At 36.6% G+C, this 25322-nt stretch overlaps 3 protein-coding genes across 5 annotated transcripts; all 3 read right to left on the reverse strand.

Annotated features, from left to right (window-relative positions):
• Window positions 1–248: 248 nt before the first annotated feature.
• Window positions 249–2643, reverse strand: LOC105385799 (alpha-(1,3)-fucosyltransferase C). Of its 3 annotated transcripts, none has more exons than XM_011556238.3 (4): window positions 1995–2625; window positions 1447–1648; window positions 1040–1252; window positions 249–629 (listed from the first exon to the last, which is right to left on the reverse strand). In XM_011556238.3, exons 1-4 carry the CDS (start codon window positions 1996–1998, stop codon window positions 347–349), a joined length of 702 nt encoding a protein of 233 aa, XP_011554540.3. In that variant the 5' UTR covers window positions 1999–2625; the 3' UTR covers window positions 249–346. The 3 variants fall into 3 exon arrangements, with proteins under 3 accessions (XP_011554540.3, XP_037976464.2, XP_011554538.3); XM_038120536.2 differs by lacking the exon at window positions 1995–2625 and adding an exon at window positions 1734–1959; XM_011556236.3 differs by having other exon boundaries at window positions 1447–2643.
• LOC105385802 (alpha-(1,3)-fucosyltransferase C) lies at window positions 1982–5953 on the reverse strand. The gene is made up of 4 exons (XM_011556239.3): window positions 5204–5953; window positions 3562–3774; window positions 2731–3048; window positions 1982–2070 (listed from the first exon to the last, which is right to left on the reverse strand). The coding sequence occupies exons 1-3, from the start codon at window positions 5884–5886 to the stop codon at window positions 2763–2765; spliced, it is 1182 nt and encodes a 393-aa protein (XP_011554541.3). The 5' UTR covers window positions 5887–5953; the 3' UTR covers window positions 1982–2070; window positions 2731–2762.
• A 4005-nt stretch (window positions 5954–9958) lies between these two features.
• On the reverse strand, window positions 9959–11013 carry LOC105387369. The gene is made up of 2 exons (XM_011558085.3): window positions 10862–11013; window positions 9959–10464 (listed from the first exon to the last, which is right to left on the reverse strand). The coding sequence occupies exons 1-2, from the start codon at window positions 10945–10947 to the stop codon at window positions 10239–10241; spliced, it is 312 nt and encodes a 103-aa protein (XP_011556387.3). The 5' UTR covers window positions 10948–11013; the 3' UTR covers window positions 9959–10238.
• Between the last annotated feature and the right edge of the window lie 14309 nt (window positions 11014–25322).

The raw sequence follows: 25322 nt of genomic DNA on the forward strand, positions 1-25322 counted from the left end.
AATTTTTAATATTATTCTGGAGCAGATTGCGTAAAATTGCTGTTTCCTTCCAAGATTTACGACGATTGTAACATTAACATGTAATTTTCTTGTTAGGAGTCATTTAGATACATAAAGAACCATAATAAAAGCGTAGCTCACTCACTAAATTATTTACTTTACTCGTGAGTTGGGATTTGGATTGACCACAGTAGTTAGTTCATTATTATTATTACTTACCTATATCTGGGTTTAAATAATAAATAATAAAAAACTCAATCTTTTAATGAACGTAAAATTATATAAAATATTTAATCTAAAAATAAATTAGAAAATTACATAATAAAATATATACTGTTCTGAATTTTCAATAATCATTTGAACCATTTATCTCACTGCAATTCATACTCGGGTGGTTCCACCATTTCCTGAATTCCGTATACACCGACGTCTCAGTATCTTCGTTCAGCTTAGAGCACAGTTCACAAACAGCGGTGGTTTTATTCACGTTGTCCACGAATGAATAGTGGTTTCTCCACTTGAAGTATCGGAAGTATTCATTCTCATCATGTCCTACTTTATGCATCAGGGCAGCCAGTTTTTCCGGCCCTAGTTGTAAAGCGTCTATGTATGATCCAGGAGGTAAGAACCTGTAAAATAAAAGATAGATATCATTATCATCATCAGACCGTAGTGTCATCACAGCCCACTAGCCACTGCTGAGTCTCTCAAGGAGCCCTCTGCTAGCCTAGCCACCTATCTAAGGTTTTCCAGCGGGCTGAAGGGTAGGCTGTAGGTAACAGATGATGATGATGTCCTCTACGAGGTATCCGTCAGCGGCGACACCGTGCTAGTCCCGGGCGTGTGCTCGGCAGTGGCTGGCGAACCCGAAGTTTGACTTCAATACTCTTCGGCAGGTGTAGCAGAAGGCTGGCCACTGGAGTCGTATGTGTAGTTGTATGTAGGAGGGCTTGAGGTGAGCTTTCTGATGCTGGCGTTTGGCGTCAAGGTCTTACAATACAATAGGTGAATACAAGCAGTACATCAGTTTCATCCTCACCTACTGTAGTTAACCCCCCCGTACACGATCGGTATCATGTAATGCTGCAACGCACGTAGGACCTTCTCCGTTACGTAATTTACAGCAAACGAATTCTCGAAGGCTAAATAAAATGCGTAGTCGTTCTCTAAGATTTCTTCGCACTGTTTCATGTGGGTCATGGGACATTTGTAGTTACCGCAAAAGCCTATTATGTCCACGACTTCGTTGTATCTAAAATATATTAAAACCAAGTTTATTAGTATGTTATTAGCCCTTTAATATCTCTATTTATTACGTTATAAAAAGCGCCGGTGTTTTTGGTAGGTAGGATTTTTTTTTGAGCTGTCGCGTTCTTAGGTATGTTGTCAGGTTACCTGTTAGTCAGGTAGTGAAACTATATTTAAAAATGTTAAATAAAATCTTACCTTTTGAGCGCCTGCTGTAAGTAATGAACATATTCTACTCTATCGTTCTCAACATTCCAGCAATTACTGACTAGCCAAGCTGCTAATTTTTTTTTCTTTCTCAATTTCGCTGCCAGATCCTCATCAATCGACAGCATTTCTTCAGGATTAATCCAGTTCATATTCAACCCAGGTCCAATAGTCCGATTATTGACATCTTTCACTAAGAAAAACGGCCAAAATATTGTAGAATCAAAGCGATAACTTACAGTCCAGTTAAAAAAGTTTTCGTATAAAATATCACATACTGGAACTTTGGTTGGTGGTTCTAACTGGAAGAAGATATATCTTTGACTTGGCCTTCGAATAAGAGGCGTCGCCATCGCGTCAGTGGGCAGGTTCTGTCGCGGGCAGCCGTTGAATATTATAGCATCATACTCCTCATGGGACATTTCGGGAAATTCCGTTGCGTTTTTCACAACGTAGCAGTTTTGATACGAGCAGTTACTCGCTTTAAACATATCAGTTCCACCGCTAAAAAGGTCTAATGGAAAAAAGCGGTTGTTTACCCATAGTAGAATTGTCTTCATTTGCTTGATATTCACATCGGATTGTATATCAGAGAAAATAGTGGTCAGCGGGATACTATGGGAAAATATTAGATACAATACAATGATAATGTATATTTGTAAAGAACATAGTATAAATAATAACATTGGCCTTGAATAATTGATGGATTTAATTTTTCTCCTCCGTGCCATTGTAGGTAACTTAGTTCAAACTACACATTTTATAAGTAGAAAATTTTAACGCTACTCCGGCTTTGGCTATTCACAAAAAGACGTATAAAATGTCAAAATAGCAAAATAGTTATGTCAAAGTAGGTCTTAAGTTTGTCTTAAGTAGGTAGGTACTCTGTGGCCAAAGGTAAAATCTTTCGGCGCTGAAAAATGCTAAAATGCAAATACAAAAGCTCAGAGTAATAATTTGAGCCATGGCGGTGTAACGGATACTGTCTTTAGTTCGAATTCGGCCATGTACCAATGAATTCTGAAGAAATAAGGGATACCTAAAAGTATAATTATACCACGTGTTTTTACGGTGAAGGAAAAAATCGTGAGGAAACCCGCACATCTACATTTCTATAGTGTATTGTGTTCATTCCAAAACGACGAACGGTTCGCGACTTATCACGTAGGTGCAAAATGCACAGCGAAAAGCGGGTGACTCGTAAACTGGGTGCAGCAACTGTGCAGTTTATAGGTACAAGAGTATCGATACAATTGCAGTAAAAGCTTTACTCACGAGCAGGCAAAATCCCAAGAAACAATCGAACTTCAAAACAATCTATGAATCAAATGTGTCATATTGCAGTTAGTTTCCCGATGGTTCCACCACTTTCTGAACTCTGGATACGTGTCTCTCCCCTCATCCTCATTCAGTCTGGCACAGAGCTGGCACATCACCTCTTCACCAGCCGTGTTGTCTTTGTAACTGTACTGGTTCCTCCACTTGAAATAGTCAAAGAGTTTGGTTTCGTCCCGGGATACATCTAGCATGAGGTCCGCTAGCCTAGCTGCTCCTAGGTGTAAGGCGTCTATGTATGAGAGTGGTGGAAGAAACCTGAGGATAATATAGCGAGTTTTAGTATCTTCATCTATCGTCTAGCGGTGGTAGCTCAGTCGGGTAAGCGCCCGCTTCTCACGTAAGAGATGTGGGTTCAAATCCCGGCGCTGACATGAACCAATGAGTTCTTTTAACTTCAGTCAATGTATACCATCGCTCTTATGGTGAAGAAAATCATCGTGAGGAAATCTGCATATCTAGATTTAGCACATCTAGATATATTATGTGAACCCGCAGTGGACCAGCGTGGTGGGAAATAGTCTAAGCTTAGGAAGGCAGTTTAGACCTTGGGGATATGCACAAAGGTTCCACTAGACAGCCAGGTGCAGGTACATACACCACCACAGAGAATAGAATAGAATAGTGTCTTCATCAATATTATAAAGCGTTTAACTATAATGACATTATATTAAAAACTAGGAATTGTTTTTAAAGTACTTGTACGAATAAGTATAAACGTGTAAGTTTGCATGTTGTTCTTTCATGGAAGAAGTAACGTAAAATTCATACCTTTTGTAGTTGGAACCACCATAAACGATAGGAACCGCATTATTCTGTAAAGCCCGCAAAGCTTTCTCAGTAATATAGTCTTCGGAAAAACTATTCTCGAATGCCAAATAGAACTTGTAGTGTTTATTAACAATATTGTCGCAGGATTTTGTTTGCAGTTTCGGGCAACTTAATGATCCGCAGTATCCATAAATATCAATGTCGTAATGGTATCTAAAAAATACAAAGTCTTCAGTTTCAGAGTGATGGATTTTAAGGGCGATTATTCTTACTAACAAGAGGTATATGGTCATCTAGATATCATCAGACATAGATCTTAAAATCTGCAAAATAGCACCTGCTTCTGTTGGAGATGGCGAATTTTAGAGAAGAGGCCATGGGCGGCTGAAGTAATGGAAGTGAACCTAGTAGAACGCCTCCTGCCCGCTCGACTGATGACAGGTTAGTTGGTAGATGAAGGCCAAAGACAATAAGGTTTTGCCGGTAAAGCTGTACAATATGACACTATACAGGGTGATTGGAAAGTCGATGTATTCCTTTAAATGGGTTGTAGTTGAAGGCATTTCCAGTCGATTGAACCCCATAATGCATTATCCGAGAGTCAACCATTTCTGAGTTATTTAAGTTTTAAGATTTTTTAAGAATTTTGCCAAAATTTATGTTTAAAAGCAAAATATTTCAAAAACTAACGATTTTTTAAATACGTTTTTTATTGTTTAGTTCACTACAGCTTAAAAACATAATCAATTTATAAGCTTTAAAATGACATATTCCAATCTAAAATCGATTAAGGTATGACCAAGATATAGCCAAAACAACCGCATAGGCGGACAAATCTCAGTTGGGAAACGAACAAGATTTTGTTTTAATTTTAAGGTGAAATGTCTTATAACTGGACTTTGTAGAGCTCCAAACCGTTTGTTAATTATTGTTCTCCGATAGCGCGGTTCCTCAATGGCACAGATCGATTACAAGGCGAATTAACCGTCATCGAACAGTAGTTTTGTGGAACCGGGTTGTGAAGAATTATTTTGTTTTACCAATCATAATTGAAAATTACAATCGGCTAACCGTGTTATCGGACAAGCATTATTTCGGTGAAGCAACCTTGTCCTAGATCTGTCCATTTGAGGAACCGCACTATTGGAACACAATAATTAGTAAACGGTTCGGATAAGTCCAGTTACAATACTTTTTACCTTAAAATTGGAACAAAATCTTGGTTGTTTCCCTATTGAGATTTGTCCGCCTATGCGGTCGTTTTGGCTATATCTTGGTCATACCTTAATCGATTTTAGATTGGAATATGTCATTTTAAAGCTTATAAATTGATTATTTTTTTAAGCTGTAGTGAACTAAACAATAAAAAAGTATTAAAAAAATCGTTAATTTTTTTAATATTTTGCTTTTAAACATAAATTTTGGCAAGATTCTTAAAAAAACTTAAAACTTAAATAACTCAGAAATGGTTGACTTTCGGATAATGCATTATGGGGTTCAATCAACTGGAAATGCCTTCAACTACAACCCATTTAAAGGAATACATCGACTTACCAATCACCCTGTATAATAGTCAAGTACAATGTTATAGGTTCGTGTTATTTTACATCACTACCATGCAGTGTCTATAAAAACCTTTTACCTTTGTAGTATTTTCCTGGTCCTGTTTACAAATTTCAGTCTTCCACTGGTGTCGCGGCAAAAACTAACAAACATCGCTGCCAATTTTGTCTTATTTCTTAATTTTCCTTTAAGGCTTTCATCTATTTCACCCAAGTGTCTTTCATCCATCCACTTCATGTCTACGCTTGGACCAATAGTTCTGTAATCCATATCTTTGACTAAAAAATACGGCCAAGGAATCGTAGAATCAAGGCGGTAGGTTATAGTCCAATTGAAAAAATTATCATAGTATTCTTGACATACTGGGTACCTGTAGTTCGATTCTAGTTGGAGGAAAATGTATCTTTGATTTGGGTTTCTTTTGCGTGGCAGCTGATTTGGTCTCATGTAGAGGATTGGTCTACCGTTAAACAGAATCGCATCATATAACTCCTCTGGTTTATTCGAGTTGGTTCTATTGTCGATATAGCAGTTTTGGTACTTGCAGTTGTTGTTCTCAAAAACTGTGGAACCACTTGAGAAATGTTCAAAAGGATAACAGTCAGGACATTTACGTGGAGTCCATAGAAGGATAGTTTTTAGGTTACCGGAATTTCTATAGGATTTGATATAATTTAGAGTAAAGAGTAAAAATACGTTTATTGTAATAAATGTTGTTAATTTTAGGATTCTTTTTGTATTTAAAATAATATGTTTAGCCATATTATTATGGTAAATTCTGAAAAGTTTCAAAAAATAATAAAATTATTCACATATTGCGCACTATGTATTGTAGTCACAGAGTAAAAACGTAGTGTTTTTTTTTCTCTGTGAGTAAAACCAATGACGAAGGAATAAACCTACTCTCCATCAGTCAAAGTATCTGGGGCGCTATCGCGAAGTGAAAAAGAAGTAAAACAAGTTCGCGATAGGGTGCCTGGACATGTATAAACTAAGTAGTATAAAGTACAGTTATATGTATACGTAACCAAGGGCGGTCTCAGTATTTCCTCCTTTTAATAAAAGTGTTAGATAACTAATATAATCTCTTATTCCCTCCATCCAAAGGTTGTCTGGCAGAGATCCGTTTTAGTGATAAAACCACCTTTGCAATTTGTTAATTTTATTATTCTTTGTTGGTGTACAAATAAAGTGTATTCTATCTAATCTGTCTATAACTACCTATAGTTAGTTGATACTTATCGAATATTTTCATTTCAAATACCGTGTCTATAATGAAATTCTTATCTCCACCCGCCTGTAGCCTGTAGCCTGTAGATATTATTTTCAGGCACCATTAATGCGGAATCTGTGTTTTGTGATGGTAATATGATGGATCGGACCCATCGCTCTCCGCTCTCAAGTTCGTATGAAATGTTTGGTGTGGTATTATTTATACAGGGTGTTGCAAAAATAGTATACTATGCCGAAAGGGGGTGACTCAGGGGGTCATTTTGAACAACTTTTGTTCTACGAGATTGGGAAAAACGCGAAGATAAAAATTCGTTCTCCATAGTATAAACTCGCGTAATTATTTTGAAACACCCTGTATAGGTATGTATGTAAAATTTTAATCCGAAAGAGAGGTTGCATGACTTATAAGATTATGATGTATAAATAAAATGAAAATTAAATTTAAAACACAAATTATAACAGATTCCCTATTTCGCATTACATAACATAAAAGTATGTGTACATAAATACAGGATAGGTACATACTTAATTCCGTCTGGTAGAGAGTTTTAATCTTGACTCGTTGGTTGAAAATAAATTCATACTGAGTAATATTTAACTGTGCCGCCACTTTTTATTCACCCCGCACTGCCACGCAAATGTATTCATAACTTTTACCATTGCGTCAGGAAAGTTAATATTGAGCTTTTTTTCCATTAAAGACTTGTGAGTACATTTTTTTGTCGGATTGGTGATTTTTTAGGGTGAGCATAGAGAAAAGAACACTACGTTTTAGGCTGGGGTGAGGCTGTTTTCCATATACTTTTCAGGGTCATGGACATGTCATTAAAAAAAGATGTAAAACAATGCAGCGTGGCTTACCGCAGCAATGGGGCCTCATCCTTATTTTGTAAACCATCTACAATAGTTTATTTTACATAAATATTTACTCAAGTAATAACGAAGAATATTTTTTACTTCACTTAAACTGCATTTTATCAATATAAAATAAAAAAATATAAATACATAAAAGTTTTTCTGAAAGTTTTATAATTTAAAGTTCAATCAATCTTTTTGTTTTGGCTCTAATTTAAAGTTGTAAGTTGACAAAGTGATGATCATACACTCGTGACAAAATGACAAATTCATACTTTCCGTTGTACCTACCTACATACAATAAAAAAACCACTCCACTTAAAAAAATATTGAGAAAATTCCGGCAAGCGCAAAAATGCAGTTTGTTCCTACCTCCCTGCGCTATATTCTGAACAAATTCGGCAGCATTTTCCAGTCTTTTGGTGAATTTTTCGCTCCCTCGGCTGAACATTGCTAATCTGCTGATATTGAATAGCTCACACCCCACATGAGTACCTAAGTAAGTACTCGGGACGAATGAAAAAAATCCAAATATAATGCAAAAAAAACTTTTATTTTAAGAAATAAGGATGTAAAATTTTGAAGCTGCACTTTTGACATCCCTATTTCTTTGTGTATTTAATACTACTTTGGTGGTTTGTTAGGCCCTTGTTTGGTGTCCATGCTGGAAAAAGCTTCCATATCTGAGGGCACGGCAGTGCCCCCACCAAGTCGAGCAAAAAAGCGGCACGGCCGTACCATCCTTTTCTCGAAGCAATTCAGGCCATTTTCGACCCCCTGTAACTTCGTTGTGGATAAAAGTAGAAGACTGAATTTTCAATAACCATGCAGGCATTGTAAAGACACGGTATATATATTACAAATTTCATTAAATTTGAAACAGTAGTTTAAGAATTATAACGGGTCAAAGTTTCTTAATTTTGTCACTGACACACTCACTCACTCACCGATCATAAAAATTCTAAGGCACTTCTAGCAGACCTAGAAGCTTCAAATTTGGAATATAAGAAGTGTTTGGTGTCAAGAACAATCAAGGAAAAACTAAAATATTTGGGGGCACCAACTCGAGTGAATTTTTCAATTTTGTTCCAGTTTTCTAGATAGGTAGGTACATAACTGCTTAAATAATTTCATAATCACATATCTGGGGGCACGGCAGTGCCCCCACCAAGTAAATATAGGCGCACGGTAGTGCCCCTGCCAAATCGAGCAAAAAATTCCCGTCATGCAAATTACATCCGCAAAGGATGGATTACCTAGCTACGGACAAAGCACATCAGGCTACCAGTGCTACCACTTATAGTCAAATTTTCTTAATGAAGGTACAATGAATTTAGTGTATTTGTATAAAACCTACAGTATTAAACGTGTTCATAATGTTATCGTTTGTACACACTTTGTACATTATAATAATTTTAGTTTGAGTTATCCATTGCATAAGCCGCACATAAGTTTCAAATATTTGTTATTGTTTACTTAACTACCAATGTCTAATACATACAATGTGTAAGTGAACTTGTATAGACACTCATATAACATTATATTTTATAATAACTTTAATTCAACTACACAATTTTTCTTGAGGCCCGCAACATGTTGGCAACACCAACATTAATATTTAAAAACATAAATGTATTTGCGGTTCCTACTCTCTTCTTCCATCTTGGTGTAACCTAATGTGTGTGTACAGTAAATAAAACAGTTTTTATTAATATTTACAAGTCGTGTTTGAAGTCATCCTCTACCACAAATCTACTCAGGACCGAACTCAATCCAGCTAACAGTCTACATCTATCGATTACAACAGTATTGGAAACTAAGGTTGAAATTTAATTAGGGAAATTTGATGCAGTACGAAGTATCAAAGTTACGTTTATTCATTACGTAGGCAAAAATAAAGATTCTTGATTCTTACCTCAAGTTTGCGATTTATGTAGGTAGGCAACCTACCAAACTAAGTTAACGCACCTACGTACCTGGAAGGTACCGAAAAGAAAAAAAAGTAGAACTGTCTACAAAATACAAAAAGAAATGAAATCCCATCAAAAACAATACTTGTCAAAAAAACCAAGTCTCTAACTCAGTTATTCTACGGTAAAAAGATTGTGATATCCATGTAATACCAAGTCTTATCCACACACGCATCTCAATCTTAAAAACATTTAATGTTTTATATAAATATATTGACTTGGTCATCGCACTAAATAATTTAATTAACACGTGTTTCCATGCGATGGCCGAGTCAATATATTTATATAAAACATTAAATATTTTTAAAATTGAGATGCGTGAGTGGATAAGACTTGATATAACATGGATCTTACAATCTTTTTACCGTAGAACGACTGAGTTACGAGACTTGGTTTTTTTGACAAGTATTGTTTTTGATGGGATAAGGGATAAAACCTATCCATCAGTTTTTTGTTCTTTGCGCCTGTGTCCGCGATATTCTATGTCTGTCGATGCCCATTGTCTCACCCACTCTCATAAAACCTCAAGAAGCCTCCCTGAGCTTCAACTGAACCTCAATGACGCCCCTGATCCACCTGCTCCCGCTACACGAGTTCGTTATCGACGTCTCGTCTCGTTTAATGCGCGTTGCACCAATCACGCCGTATTCATGGCGAATCGCGATATACTAATGTTTATCTACGTCGATAACGATAACGGCAGCTCAGTGGATGTTCTACTAAACCTACGGCAAATTAGAGACTATTTATTCACCTATAATAATAAAATAAATACATTTCAATTATTAAGACTTTATTGACATCTTGAGATTTATCATCTAACAAGTTCAGCGGAAAATACATCACAACAAATCAACGTAATAAGAGATAATCATCTCACAAAACAAAATTTAGAAACTCGACTCGTTCACGAATATTTTAACTAAAAACATGACTAATTAGTTAGTTTTTTTGCTATTGGAATAAAATAAAATACACCATAAACATTAGACACCAAAACGAAAAACCAAACACATAATATCTTATTCCCGTGTATGACCTTGAACTTCAACCTCATCACAACCCACTTGGAAGTATAAAGAAACCGTGGCGGTTAGAGGTCAGCATGTTCACTCGCAGGCTCACCAGCTGCTTGGGGAGATCGGGGGAGATGGGCTCCCGCCACCAGGTCTGCTTGGGGAGATCAGGGCAGATGGGCTCCCTCCACCACGTGCGACGCAGGTACCAGGACTGGACAGAGGAGCAGGAGAGGTCCAGCCAGTTGTCGATGGTTTGTGGTTTGCTGTGAAGATTGGGAATAACATTAGGGTTTCGTTTGCGATAAGGTAAAAAGGCTATTGGACAGCAGGGATAAGACGGTTTTTAGAATAATACAATAATCTTCCATTGCTGCCACACTACAAAGAATACCGAATGGTGTAATGGTTGGTGACCCTGACTATGCTGAAGGTACCGGGTTCGATTCCCGGCCGAGGAGGATATTTGTTTAAAGACAGATATTTGTACTTGGATCTTGGGTGTTGATACAGATATATCAGCAGTCCGCTACCCATATTACAGGCTTTGCCTAGTTTGGGGTCGTATGGCCGCGTGTGAGATGTCCCCAATGATTTCAAAAGTACATCGGTAGTATAGTACGCTAATAGGTAAGTCAATGGATGTCCCCATGTGTTACTTACTGTTGCTCTAAATCCTTGTCTTTCCCTTTACATCGTTTAATTCTTCTTGTGGGCGTGGTGGCCCGGAATCTGTAATATTTAGGCATTATTTAAATAATGCCGCATAGATACAGCATTTACTTTCTATCATCTATCTATAGAAATTTAGTCAAAATATTCAACCAACGTAAAAAAACACGAAATAAAACTTGTTACCTACTCTGTGTGTTGTTGTTGACATAAATTATGCATAATCTATGTGTAGGTATATTGATCAAAAATAAATTCCATAAATAATCAAAAGGACGTTATTATTCTGAGCCAAAAAGCACGGAATCAGTTTTTTTATGTAAAACAAACAAACTGAATTTACTAAACCAAGGCATCTGTATCAGAGCTACGATGAAACTAGACAGGCATGTATACATGATAACTTTATAGCACTCCTCTATCCTGTTGGGAGATCACAAAGAAGCCGCCAGTGGCCACACCGGATGTGAGTGCAGACGTGCATTTCCGGTGTCGACCTTCGGCGTTCTACCACCGGAAGTGGTCTAAAAGCCTCCATGTTTGTCCTTTCACATTATGCAGTTATAGTGAAACTAACTTAACTGACTAGATGTTTGGCATTTTTGTCCACCTTTTACCCCCTGGCCACAGCCAGTATTGCGGCGCGGCGAGCGGCGCGGCTAGCGGTGAGCGCCGAAAACAAACGCTAGACAACGAGAGTCGCTTGCGCTTGCCATTGGCGTGTCTAAACTCAATAATAATAGTGACCGCTTCTTACTTACATAATCATCATTATTATCAGCCCATAGTCCCTCTCCCAAGTAGCACCATAACACTCTGTCTTCGGCCTTTCTCATCCAGCCACCTTTCTAAGGTTGTCGGACCAGCAGGCTGGAGGGCGTCCCACTCTATGCTTGCCTGTTTGTAGTCTCCACTCGAGACCTCGTTTGTTCTACCGGTCATCGTTTCTTCGGCATATCGCCACTGCCACTGCCACGCTTGCAGAGTTAAAGAGCTATGTCGGTAACTTGAATTCTATTACGAATTACCTCATATATCTTTAAACTATAACTGCAAACGTTGTCTGGTAGAGATTACTTTAAGCAATAAGGCCGCCTTTATGTGCTGTTGTTAAGTAAAGTAAAGTAATTCTTTATTTCCATACCAAAATTACACAGATTACATGTACAAGTAGATAAACAACAAACTGGTACAGAAAAAGGTATTCAGCTCAGCTTTAAGATTTAAGTTAAGATATTATCTCGTAAAAAACTAATATGTATAACTTTATTCATAAAAATATACAGTTACAAACATGCATAATATCCACTAGAAGTTTCGTCAAAAAAACTTGCATGGTGCCACATAAAGAGTACATATTCAAATCTATTTAAAAAAAAAACTCTTCCCTTGAACAAGTGGGGTACACCAGAAACCAGTAGATAAAATATGCATTCCCACATTTAGGAGTGTAATGTCGGACGCAGAGCGATATCGCCGCTTTCATTTCCTGGCGCCGCCACAGCGGATATTATTGAATGCACATTCATATCGTCCTAATGTACCCACATTTATCCCCGTATCGCCATTCGCAGGAATGCTCAGCGTATTTAGGTTGTTCCAAAAAAAGAAATCATTTGTTAAAACTTCTCGTATGTATGAGGCTTTCGATAATGTCGGAGCCTATGGTACGGGATTGGTAATGTAAGTTTACGTTTTATCTGTCAAAAGTTTTATGATAGTTTCCGATAGAGGCGCCACTTAGCATTAGATCACATGAAAGTAATCGTACCTTCTATGTATTCTTCTATTACTTCCATGTTTGATCATCAAAACACTAAATACAAAGTATTTTCTGGTTGCCGCCTTAACTTTTTTAACTTATTATTTTTATTTCTCTCTCCCGTTTCCGCCTTGTCCCGAATTCATTTCGGCAGCGGCGCGTCCGAAGCGCATTATCGATGACAGATAAATATTTTTCCCAAAGCTTTTCCATAAATTACCCACGTAATGGATTCCCGTTTCACGCTACCCCCGAGGGTCACTCTGTACTGACGAAAAACGAACCAACGAGAGCTGTCGTGCAATCGGCACGTTTAATACAACGAGATAGGGTCGTGGCTCGCGCGGCTGCGCTCCGCAACTTATTATTTCGTTATAAATAGTGACCCCCCTGACTTTGAACAAACTTTATAGGAAAGTCGAAGTGTTTTCACAGTGAAGGGTGTTAAAACTGGCTGTCTGAAGTCGTTTTTTTTGTTGTGTTGTTTTATTTGGGGTTTGTGGGAATGGAATTGATTGTTGCTGGTTAACCGTTCAAGAAGAAATTGTGGAGAGACTGGAGATGTGAAGGACTGGCTTTGTGCTAGCTTTTAGGAAATCCATTCTGCTGCCGCTACACGGAATCTTTATCGACATAGATAAGCGTCAATACGGAGCTATGATAGGCGGAACGTGCATTAAACGAGTTTATCTAATTCAACAACGAACCTGCATAGGTTTTTAATTTTTTGAAAACTATAAAAGTTTACGTTTTCTTCTGTCATCTGCATACATTATCACTCAAAAGTCGCATGATAGTTTCCGCTAGAGGCGCCACTTTGTATGCGAGAAAACGTAAACTTTTATAGTTTCCGACAATCTAACAAACCTGTACTAGACCTACTGTGTAGCGGCCGTTGTAGGTATATTATTTTTGTTTTTGTCAAAACGTTTGCGTGAGTCTTTTTTCGCGATACTAATACAATTTTAGTATGGAAATGTGAGGTCTTACATTTCTGTATTACATTTGTGTGCTTGTTAGTAAAATAATGAATTTTATGTCAAAATCCTCTATCAAGTTCTTTATCACACATCATTTGCTTTGGTTAGGCTAATGTACTTAAAAAACACAAGGTCCGAATTTAATTTACTACCATTCGACACTATTATTTCTACTTCCATGTTATTGAAAGTGACAATTCAATAAGTTCAATATTTCCAAGTCAGTAATTCCATTCAGTATGACGAGATGTGCCTCCGTCCGCCAGTGAAGACGGTCGCTATTCATATTGAAATGAATCTACAGAAATATAATGATAGAAAAGGAATACAGACGTAAAAAATGAGTAACACAAACACACCTCATCATCATCAGTCATTATTAAACTATCTACACGGAGTACGTCATTAAGGGCCACTTGCACCAACATATTAAATCTAGATTTACTGTTAAATTCTCGATTTAGTGTAAAATTTTATATGGACTGATGTTTCTTAAATCGTGATTTGACACTAAATCTAGATTTAATACGTTTCTGCAAGTGGTCCTAAGAAGGCTTTCACTAAATATCGGCGCAGTGTCCTTTGTCAAATGTGTAATCTAAGTGCATTGTACTGATTCCAAAACGGCGATACGGTTCTCGACCTATCACGTAATACATATGCAATACAAATGTACTATGAAAAGTTAGACATAGAGTATGAAGGGTTGGAACCCTATTGTCTGAATAGTCTTATATGCACTAGTAGATTCAGTAACATACTTTGTGCATTTGTGGTATAAGAATAACATATTATTTTATCTTACACAATAAAATCAAGACAATACATGGCCGGGGTTGTTGTAAAGCCGCGTGCACAAAGCATGTTGAATGCAGAAAGGGCGCGGATAAGATGCAAGAGACGGGTGCTACAATGCACCATGTGTGTTCTGGAAGATAAGTTTTTAAAATTAAATAACTGACTGGAATAAACTAGGTAACTAATTAATTAATAGCTAGCGTAATTATGCTACCTCGGCTTATCGGCTCGTAATTATGCTCGCGGCTCAAAAAATTTTGTTACTCCCATTTTCAAAGGTCGTAGAGTAAAATTGATTCTAAATGTACATTACAGAGGCTGTGTTTTATATGAACCATTGCATGACACATTTAGATAACCAATTCTTTAGTACCTATCTACCTAACTGTGCCTATTTTGTTTAAATTAATGTTGTAACTCTAACACATTCACTTTAATGCTGACATGGAAACGCGATGGGTAAAAATGTCTGCCGATAAATTAGGGTCAGGCAGAACCACGGATGAATGCAGCATATTTTATCTACAGCGTGCTTAAACGAAACATGGCTATTTAACCAAGATGACTGTGATATATACAGGGTGTAACAAAATTGGTATACTAGGCCCGAGAAGGCTTAATCAGCTTGGATTGTAAATTCGTTAGGAAAAACTGTTCCGATACAGTCACGAGGTTTTTGTAACAATCGTATTTACCTCTCTGAATTTTCTCAAATAATAATAAGTCCTCCAAACAATTTTCAGAAAATTTGGACCATTCTCCCATTTGACTATTACAATAATTATCCATTCCTAACCATCAACCACGTAACTCTCTGTGAAATAAGCCTGTTAACCAACCAAAGTTCCGTAAAAATTCCCTTCACAATCGGATTTAGAAAAACACTCACCCACTCAGCCTTACATTTTAATCAGCGGAGTGTTCCATCCGTTTTCACCCTAAATCATTTATAAAGACGTCGCGAGACTGCGACGGAGAATTTTTCTTGTCTTAAGTAAATAAAAATCCAATCACGCTAAATCCAATTTTCATTCCGACGCCTGTCGACTGCATTCGCGTTTTCAGGCGGCCTTTTTTTTCTTTTCAGCATACCGCATCGGGATTACGGGAACGGAGGGTCAGAGCCAGAGGGCTATTGACGACCGAATAGTGTATTGCTTAGTGACCCTGACTGCTATACCGAAGGTCCCGGGTTCAGATATTTGTTTAAAGACAGATATTTGTACTCGGGTCTTGGGTGTTGATATTTATTTTATATTTACTATGTATCTATCTAAATATTTGTGTAGATATTATATCAGATGTCCGACACCCATAACACAGGTTCTGCCTAGCTTGGGGTCGGATGGCCGTGTGTGAGATGTCCCCACATATTTTTTTATTTATTTATTCCAGCCGAATCGTTATTGTTGAATTGGAAGTTTGCCAAACCACCCGCTAGATGTCGCTGTTCTTACTACGCCCTAATAGACGAGTTTTAAAGTACAACATTGCATATTATTGTAAAATTGTATTTTTTTAAGTTGGTAGCGGTATAATGGGATGGATCATTAACAGAGTGTTATGAAACTGCTTAGGAAACGCTTATGTTCTATATACAATAGGACCAACCACAATAAATAATACAAAGCGTCAAATTTCAGGAAGAAGATTTATGAACATTCATTTAATCGTAATCTACGAAACAATGAAATAAATCTCGAATCACACTTAGCCGTTTTAGTTCCACTCTCCACACTTCGGGCCGACACCGTCTAGTCCATCTATCGGATCAGTGACCAATTTTTGAGGACTCCGATTCTCTGCACTGATTATAGGGTTACTGTCTGTACCCTGATAGTTACAATTTTCGTATAATGCCGTGATAATGTTTTATAGATACTTAGAATAGTGAAAAAAATGTATTTTAATGTACCTCATAATTATGTAACTGAATATTAACATACTTATGAGAATCCTTAGAAAAAAAAAACAACAACAAATACCACTCTTTGTTAGCCATATCAATGTTGTCGTATAAAATCTTACTACGCAAGCCTGCTACGCCGCGCCGTAGCCGCTACGCTTTCGCTACGACGTTCCCGTAGCCATTCTCGTAGCAAAAAGTTGCTCCCAAATTATTTTATTTTTTCTATGGAGAAAAAGATATCCTTAAGTACCAATTGAACAACCAAACCTGTTATCCACCAAAGGGTAGGCAAAAGTACATTGCTGTATCCAGTTTTCCTAATACGAACCAATTTTTGGTGTAATAAAAGATAAAAGTTTCCTGAAAAAAATCATTTTCGTAGTTTTAATTTAGACTTTACATAGCATCAGATCAGAGCCCTTGGTCTTGGAGTAACAAGGTATATGTAGTTGTAAAAATAATTACTTCGCTTTGTCTCATTAATTCATGTGGGTTTTCGGATTTTAAAAGCAGCCGCCACGGGTACAAATTAAAATCTTGTTTGCAGATTGCATTTTTACGACTGCTTTGACGTCAAATTAAACTCTGGAGTGATAATAATTGCATGCTTTGTTATGAACAGTAAAATAAAAACGAAATTGCACACAATTTTGTCACGTATATATGACATCTCATTATACACTCACGGGCAATAAAATAGTTCCACCCACAAAATTTCGACATAAAATAACCTCAATTTTTTCAAAGATTTAATTTAAAATTTTAACAAAATATTATCGTTTTAGTTGGTAATGTCCTGATGCTCTGTTTAAAGTACTTTAATGTTGCAGAAGGCGTTATTAAGATAGCTTTTTCAGTTTAGGAGTAATTAGGAGCTTCTCTTAGTGGAACCTTTTCATGGCCCGTGAGTGTAGTTATGAAACGGGTAGAAAAAATATGATAAGATACACACCTTCTCACGAAAAATACTATTGTGTGCTTTTAATTTGTTGGCCTCTCCTGTATTTTAATTCTTTGTGCCACAAATCTACTCTATCCCTATTCAATATCCTTTAATGTACTGTGGCCTAATTCTACTAACTGAAAGTCGCCATTATTCTTCGCTTGTTTCACAATCTCGTGAATCTGCTATGGAGCTTTCCCGAGTGATATGGAATCAACGACTGTTGCCACGGTCACACAGAACGCTTTTAGTTGGTTTATTTTATTATCATAAAGTCTTATTTCATTTCATTACTTTATTTCAGATTAAATATCCATAGCTGTGTTACTAACTATAACATGCTTACTATACGCTTATGTTTGTGACTAGTATACTAAACATATTGATATACCTACAATATAAACAAAAAAAAAACGCAGTAGGTATAGAACAGAACCGAGACAATAGTACTAAGCCACCTCGGACTACCCCTTCGGTGATTACAGTTGCATGTACAATAGTACAATGTTTAGCGGAAGAGGAAATATTCACCGAGTCCATTGTGATCTGGGCAAGTGGTGCTTCGATTCACTTTGACGCGCCCGGCGCGGCGCTCGGCTCTAATCTATCTGTTTGTATGTGTTTCGGTTACTCTTCGGATTGATTTCAGGAGGGTACTTCAGGTTGAAAAAAAAAAACACATGGTGCGAAAAATTCTCGCATACAAATTTACTGTAGATAAAAAATACATTGTCGAAAAAATTCTTGCTTAGTGATTTTTCCTTTCAACCGTCGATATACTCACGACTGTAATCGCAATCCCCCCGAAGGGGTATAGGCAGAGGTGACAAGAGCCACCCGCTTTTTGCTGTTCATTTGTACTCAGGTCATATTATGACGACTCTATTTTAATACATCGAGATAAAGTCATGATTAGCGCAGCAGAGCTTCGAAACTTAAATTGGAAATCTCAAATCGACATTTTATGTAAAAAAAATAATAAATTCTCATTTGCATTTATACTTATTAAGGAAAGTTTCAAATGAAGACACTGTAGTGAATGCCTATTATGGTTATGTTGAATCCACTTTAAGATACGGTGTTATATTTTGGGGAAACTCAACTGACAACGAACTTGCATTCAAATCACAAAAAAAAATATATGCTATTAAGCGTCTTCAATCAAGAGATAGCTGTAAAGAACACTTTGCAGAATTAAAAATTCTTACATTACCGTGTCTTTACGTCTATGAGGTAGCGTTATATGTTAAACTGAATAGACATCAGTTTAAGTCGTTTAAGAGTCGCCGATGTCAGAACCGTGTGGCAGCAGAGCCTAGAAAGTCGGCTCTTTACAATAAAAGTGTATTAGGAATGGCACCAAAAATCTATAATAACCGATCCAGAGCAGATTCGATCAATTGACAAAATAAATATATTTAAAAAAACCTTGTCTCGAGGACATATTAATCGGTACAGAGATTTATCAAAAATAAATGATGGACATTAACAAAAATAAATGTAACGTAGAATTATAACAGTTAAGTTAGATTGTCTGTGTCTCAACCGAGTTGCCAAATTAGATTTTAAGTGGAGGTATTTGTAGTTAATTATTTTTTTGACATAGGTAATAATTTATTTTTACTATTAGTTAGTACCTACCTACTTATGACATAACCATTATTAATAAGAATGCATGATTTAGGTATTTTATAGTTAGTTGTATAACTTTGTACGCCCAAGGGCAGGCCATAGTAGCAATAAAATTAAGAGGACTTTGTTAATAGCTGCCTAAACCTATGTGTCACAATAAATATATTTTGATTTGTTTTTTTTTTTTTTTTATAATCTTTATTAATTTTTAGGGATTTTGGTACACATATGCGACCATGTCAATCCCATCATAACTTAACCTTAGTAAACATTCAAAAACTTAACAAACATAATCTAATTTCTTCTTAATTCTAGACACTTTTTTACAAATTTATAAACTAACTGAGCATTAATCGAAGTGGGTTCAGCTATAATACTAAAAAATACACCCACATTAACATCACTACAATCTAATCCTAAGCTACTAAGTAGCACCCTTCTTTCGGAAGCGTTCCGAACACACTCCGTCAACAAATGTTGGACATCTTCTATTTTACCACATACCTCACAATTGGGTGATTCGACTTTTTTCATTAGATATCCAAACTTATTTAACGGAGCGTGTCCAGACCGCAAACGATGAGCTGTAATTATTTCAGCGCGACTTATCTTGCATAAACTGAACCAAGGCACACGAGGAGGCTGTGACTGAACAATTCTGTACCAAATGCCTTTATCTAACGATCTTTTATCAAAATATTCTTTCCACAAGTTGTAACAGTAAATTTTGAATTTTGGAACTACTTCTGTATAACTGGATAACACATATATTTCTATTCCTTCTTCTACTGCAAGTTTAGCCAATCTATCAGCCTCCTCGTTACCCCTGAGTCCAATATGTGCTGGTATCCACTGCAAACAAATTCTTTTATCAGTAGTGTTGTGCAACTTATTGATCACTCTCAATACAGCATAAGCCAGCGGGACTCCTCTGTATCCAGAAGCACACCGCATAATATGTTGCAAGGCACTTTTGCTATCACTTAAAACTACAATCTTATTATATTCTAATGTATCAGCATACAATACTGCCTCTAAAATTGCTAACAATTCAGCCGTCATAATACTAACAGACTTATTCATTTTACATAGGACCTTTTTATTCAAAACAGGATCCCAAAAAGCCGCCCCCATTCCTTTATCACTACGCGAACCGTCAGTATATAACTTATGCCATCCTGTGTATTTGGTATTTAAATCCAGCAATGTTTGGTTTTTTAAAATATGAAGGTTGTATTGATCTTTTGCTTTCTTGACTGACTCTAATTTATCTAGAATGACATTCTCACTCTGATTTGTTTTGATTTGAAAAACTTCGTTTCAAGCAAGCAAGAGTGGCCCTCTTGATTCGATCGTAACTCTGGTTGTTCCGTATTTGCAGTGGCATCTAAGTTTAAATCTTTCTACGCATTTTTCATTATCAAAATCTGTTAGGTAGTGAAAGAGTAACAAAGATACATACTCATAAATATTAGCTTTTATACTAGGTACTAGTTATACAAGCTGTTATAAGACATTTTTTACGTCCGATACTTCTAAAACCCGACAAAATGTTACTCCGATATAACCAAAAATAACCAAGTAACGTTTTTCGGGATTCACTGCTTCTCACACCATGTCAATACCTACAATATCAGTCTCAAACTGTGGCAGCACTAATGCACTTTCCCTCCATTTTGCAGCCACAAATTTCAATTGGGCGACCGGAAGCGGAAGCGAAGTGTCCCGTGGGAAGTCCGCCGCTCGCGACTTCCTTGCGCGAATTTCATAATTCAAATTCAAAAGTGTTCTAGAACTCGCCATATTTATTTACCGTTATCCTACTAATAGTGTAAACGTGAACGTTTGTGAGGAATGCAATAGAATGTTTTTTACTCTTTCACGGGAAAACGGTAGGGACATTTTTTATGACATTAGTAAAGTAAAGTAAGTAAAGTATTTGGGTCTTACTCAGAAATCTGGCTCAGGGTTAACACATAGAAGAATAATAAATGAACGAACATCCAGATCTATCGTATCGTCCTTATTACATCCAGAATATTCCATGACAAGGTTGCCGGCAATTATACGGCGGGTGGGAGAACAGAAAACCGTAATTTTGTAGATGTTTTTCGCTTATTTGTGCCCCTTTCGTTTGTTCCCGGATCTCGGCTCCGTTACTAATTGGATAGCTATAGTCTTTCTTAAAACAATTGTATTTAATTGTTTGGCTTTACAATTATTTTAGCGATATTTATCGGGTTAATTGCTGGTTTGGTTTCCGTTCGTTGCTTGGTTAAATAATCATTTTAAGAGTAATAAACTTGCTCTTGAATAGTACTCTCGTCTGTTATGAAAGGTGCCAGGTTTGGTTCCTGAAATGAGCATTATAAGTTACTTAGGTTCAATAATTATTATTATGATATTTAGGAATTCATCTTATTTAAACATCTACCTACCTACTTGCATTCCATCGAAGCGAATTTCTTGGTAAATGCCAGGATTCGAACCCTCAACCATTGCAACATCATCTATCATATGAATGAGACAAATAAAAGTCCTGGATCTACTAAACGGGATAATTTTAAATCATTTTCGCTTAGGTCCCCAGTGTGCAGTACTATTCTCGTAGCATAGGAAAGTAACATACAAATAATTACCCACAGATTTCCACATACAAAGTATACGAGAGTATCCCACTAGCATCTTGCTAACGGCATCCGTACCTGACTTCCTCAGTTCACAGACCAGGAGTAAAGCATTCTAGTATATCTTCTAATACTTGTGCGATGGGCTACCACTGACTCCAACTATACCCTAGCAAGCTGGATAGTTACATGAAGACCCAACAACAGAGTGAATCTGTTCACCATGATGGCCATTAATAATAACGAAGGAAACTGGATGGGTCTATGGAACTTCCTATATGGAAGAAATAGCTTTTTGAGAATAAGCCCGCCTTTGTATGCGAATAATTCAGGTCTGTTTTTAAAGCTGTGTCATGTAATTTGACTATTTTGTGAAGGTACAATGTACAATAGTGTAAGAAAATAAAAATGTGAAAACAATAAATATTTTTCATAATATTTATAAGTCAACCAAAGTTGAATGTGAAAAGTAGACAGAAGCTAGTAAATTTATTAGTATTTCTACATAAATATCAAGGAGGCCAAATTCTCTTGTGTAGAACATCCTCAAATGCCAATCCAGCTCCTGGCCTACTACAGATAGGGTTACTCCGCCTGAGCTAGTCGTCGTTATCGCTCATTATAGTGTCTGGTTCACCCCCCCCCCACCCCCCTTCCCATCCGCGAGCTTCACGGGAAAAGAAAATAGCTACAGAACACGAGCTGGAAACTCACATGTAATTGCTAAGAAAATGAGGCTTATGCTGTTACGGAAAATAGTGCTTTTGATTTGTGTGTAGGTATTTTAACCGACTTCAAAAAAAGGAGGAGGTTCTCAATTCGTCGGGATCTTTTTTTTATTTTTTCATGTATGTTCACCGATTACTCCGTTGTTTTTTTATTTATACGCACGCATGACTATAACAGATAAACAGTGTGTTAAAGATAGTGATGCTCCCGAATTAAATTGAACTAATTGCTACGATAACTACGTGATCTACTGGTTAAACTGATTGTGCAGTAGGTAAATCATTTGGGGTAACGACTTGCGTTTGATGACTTGGTAATGATTGGATGCAGAAAGCTATAGATCGCATCCAGAGGCGTGCTTTTTAAGAGGCCTACGTCCAGCAGTGGACTGCTATAGATGATGATGTAAATAGCATACTTACATACACATTACACATCTGTGTGATATTTTTAAGGTGAGAAAAAGGGTGATTTAGGTCAGTATATTTTATTTTAAAACTGCCTCTGTGGTCTAGTGGTAGAAGCTTCGCTTCATGACCCAGAGGTCCTGGGTTCGATTCCCGGGTGGGACCATCAATTTGTGTTTCTAAACTGTGGTTCTAAGTTTGGTTAGGACATAGAAGGCTGATCACCTGTTGTCCGAAACAGTGAAACGATCCATGCTGTCGGATGGGCATGTAAAGCAGTCGGTCCTGCGCCTAGCTCTCTCCAGTCGTGTCGGTCAATCCGTCCCATTGGGCTATGAGAGTGATGGAACAGAGAGTGCTCCTGTGTACTGCGCACACACTTGGGCACTATAATCTACTCCTGCGTAGATGGCTGATCTCAATTGAGATTGGCCGCCGTAGCCGAAATTCGGCTAGGAGGACATTATTTTAATATACCTACTTATTTAATACGTATTTATATGAACATGTGGAATCGAAATAGATCTACAGGCTGTTACAAAAAGGGTATACTTACTAAGCCGAAAGGGGGTAAATTTCCAAAACTTGTAGAACAAAAGTTGTTCAGAATGACCCCTTGAGTCACCCCCTTTCGGCTTAATATACCCTTTTTGCAACACCCTGTATAGACTGGTTTCAGTGTAGTTTTGCGATGATGTTGCCGCGATATCCTGCAATGAACAAATAGTTTAATTCCACTTTATGACATAATGACGTCACTTAATCCGGGTGACACAAAGTGACGTAATTCGCAACGATTCGAATAGCACCGTCTATTCAATACACTGCCATGCCGATAACGGGACGGACACCCCACACTTGTCCGAACCAATCAGAAGAACGGAAATATTACTTAAAAAATAACAATATTGATTTACGAATTCCAATAAGAAGTAAGTATCTTAGTAAATAGAAACTGCTATCGTACAACCACACCGTATTTGTCTGTAATGACTAAAGTCTTTTAATAGTACACTTAAATAATTTCAATGTTGGACATGATTAAATTCGGATAGGTAGGTACGTTATTTTTATGTTAGTTACGGTCTCAGGTAATCTCTACTGATTTGTTTTTGATGAAACTTGGTATGAAGGCAGCTGATCCTCTGGATATCCTACTATAATCCCGAAATTCCCTTGGGTTTTCCGAATTATTAATTTTATATTTTAAGGTGAAACGAAGGCCCCAGACAACAGCTAGTAAAATATAAGTTTACAGACAAATTTAGTTCAAAGTTGAACAGTAAGTTAGAGTTTTACCTCACATTGTAACAAACGCATGCAAGAAGTTTTGTCGCGGCTAAAGTTTAGATTGGTTCGCAGCTAACAAAGCAGTGCTTATTATATGTATTTATATTAAAGCGTTGCAGCTTCTTGTTGGTGCGTTGATATATTGTGCAATTTGTTCTAATGAGTTTTCTTGGTATGAGGTATAGTTCTTAAGTAAGGTGTGGATCTAAAACAACGATGCATTATTCAATACTTAAAAGTGTGGTCGTTTTGGATTGAAGGTTACAAGTGTTTTTGTATTTTCAATACTTATCATTATCCAAACTGTTTTATTAAAATATAAACATACTTACATACAAGGAAAGAACAGAACAGAAACAAGGAAATGTACCTATTTTATTTTAATGTAATGCAGGAGAAAATTTTGTAGCGAAAGATATTATATAAGGTATCGCGTCCTTATTCCGAGGTAAATCACAACATTTGAAAGTAAGTAAGAAAAATAAGCATTTGTAACCATCAATATTGATGTGAAATATTGTCTTCTGTAAGAATAAACGTTAAATTTTATATTTCTTAACACAGATTCATTGATGACACATTAATTATACTTAAAAAAATATAATTTATTACACATGTCGATTTGCCCTAATACCGAGGTAGGATTATGGTTTCTTCCATATACCGAGGTAGCCTGTTCCATATTCCGAGTTAGTCCTGTCAGTGGCTCCATGAGTGTGGCCATGAACATAAGGAAATTACAATCGAAAATATCGATATACTTTTTTAACCTTAAAGTACTCCAAATAAATTTAATTATTCTAAATAGTAGTTGAAAATAATGAAAAGAATTAAATACTCTCCATTTATATTGGTTTTCGTGATAATTTCTATTATTTATGTAACATTTTCATAATTCATTATTGCAACTGGTAACATTGGCTAGAAAAAATATTCATAATGCTTCTATGATGTTCTATGGACTTTTCCAAGCGATTAAAAAAAAATAGAGTAGAGATGGGGTAAATTGATGAAATAGTGACAGTAATCGAATATAATCGATTATTGAACTCGAATGATTTAAACATTTTTTACTATAGTTTTTATCTAAGTAAGGTCTAAAATTTTTGCATTGCACTAGGTACATCTCTATGGCGCATGCGCGCTGGACTGGAGGCGCGCCGGCGCCATGTTCAATTTTCCGCCGAAAAGTTTGCCGCTATTCTTTGAAAGTATTTTTGTTAAGTCTTTACATTAGAAAACAAACATCTTTTATTAAATTATTATGTTTGTATTTGCAATATGCAATTGGAAAATCGATAAGGTAAGCTTGTGTGCGAATTATTTTAGGAAATTACGTAAAATGGAAATATTTTTATGTTTTTATCAGTAATTT

The sequence above is a fragment of the Plutella xylostella genome, chromosome 14 (genome assembly GCF_932276165.1).
Source record: "Plutella xylostella chromosome 14, ilPluXylo3.1, whole genome shotgun sequence".
Classification (NCBI taxonomy): Eukaryota; Metazoa; Arthropoda; class Insecta; order Lepidoptera; family Plutellidae; genus Plutella; species Plutella xylostella.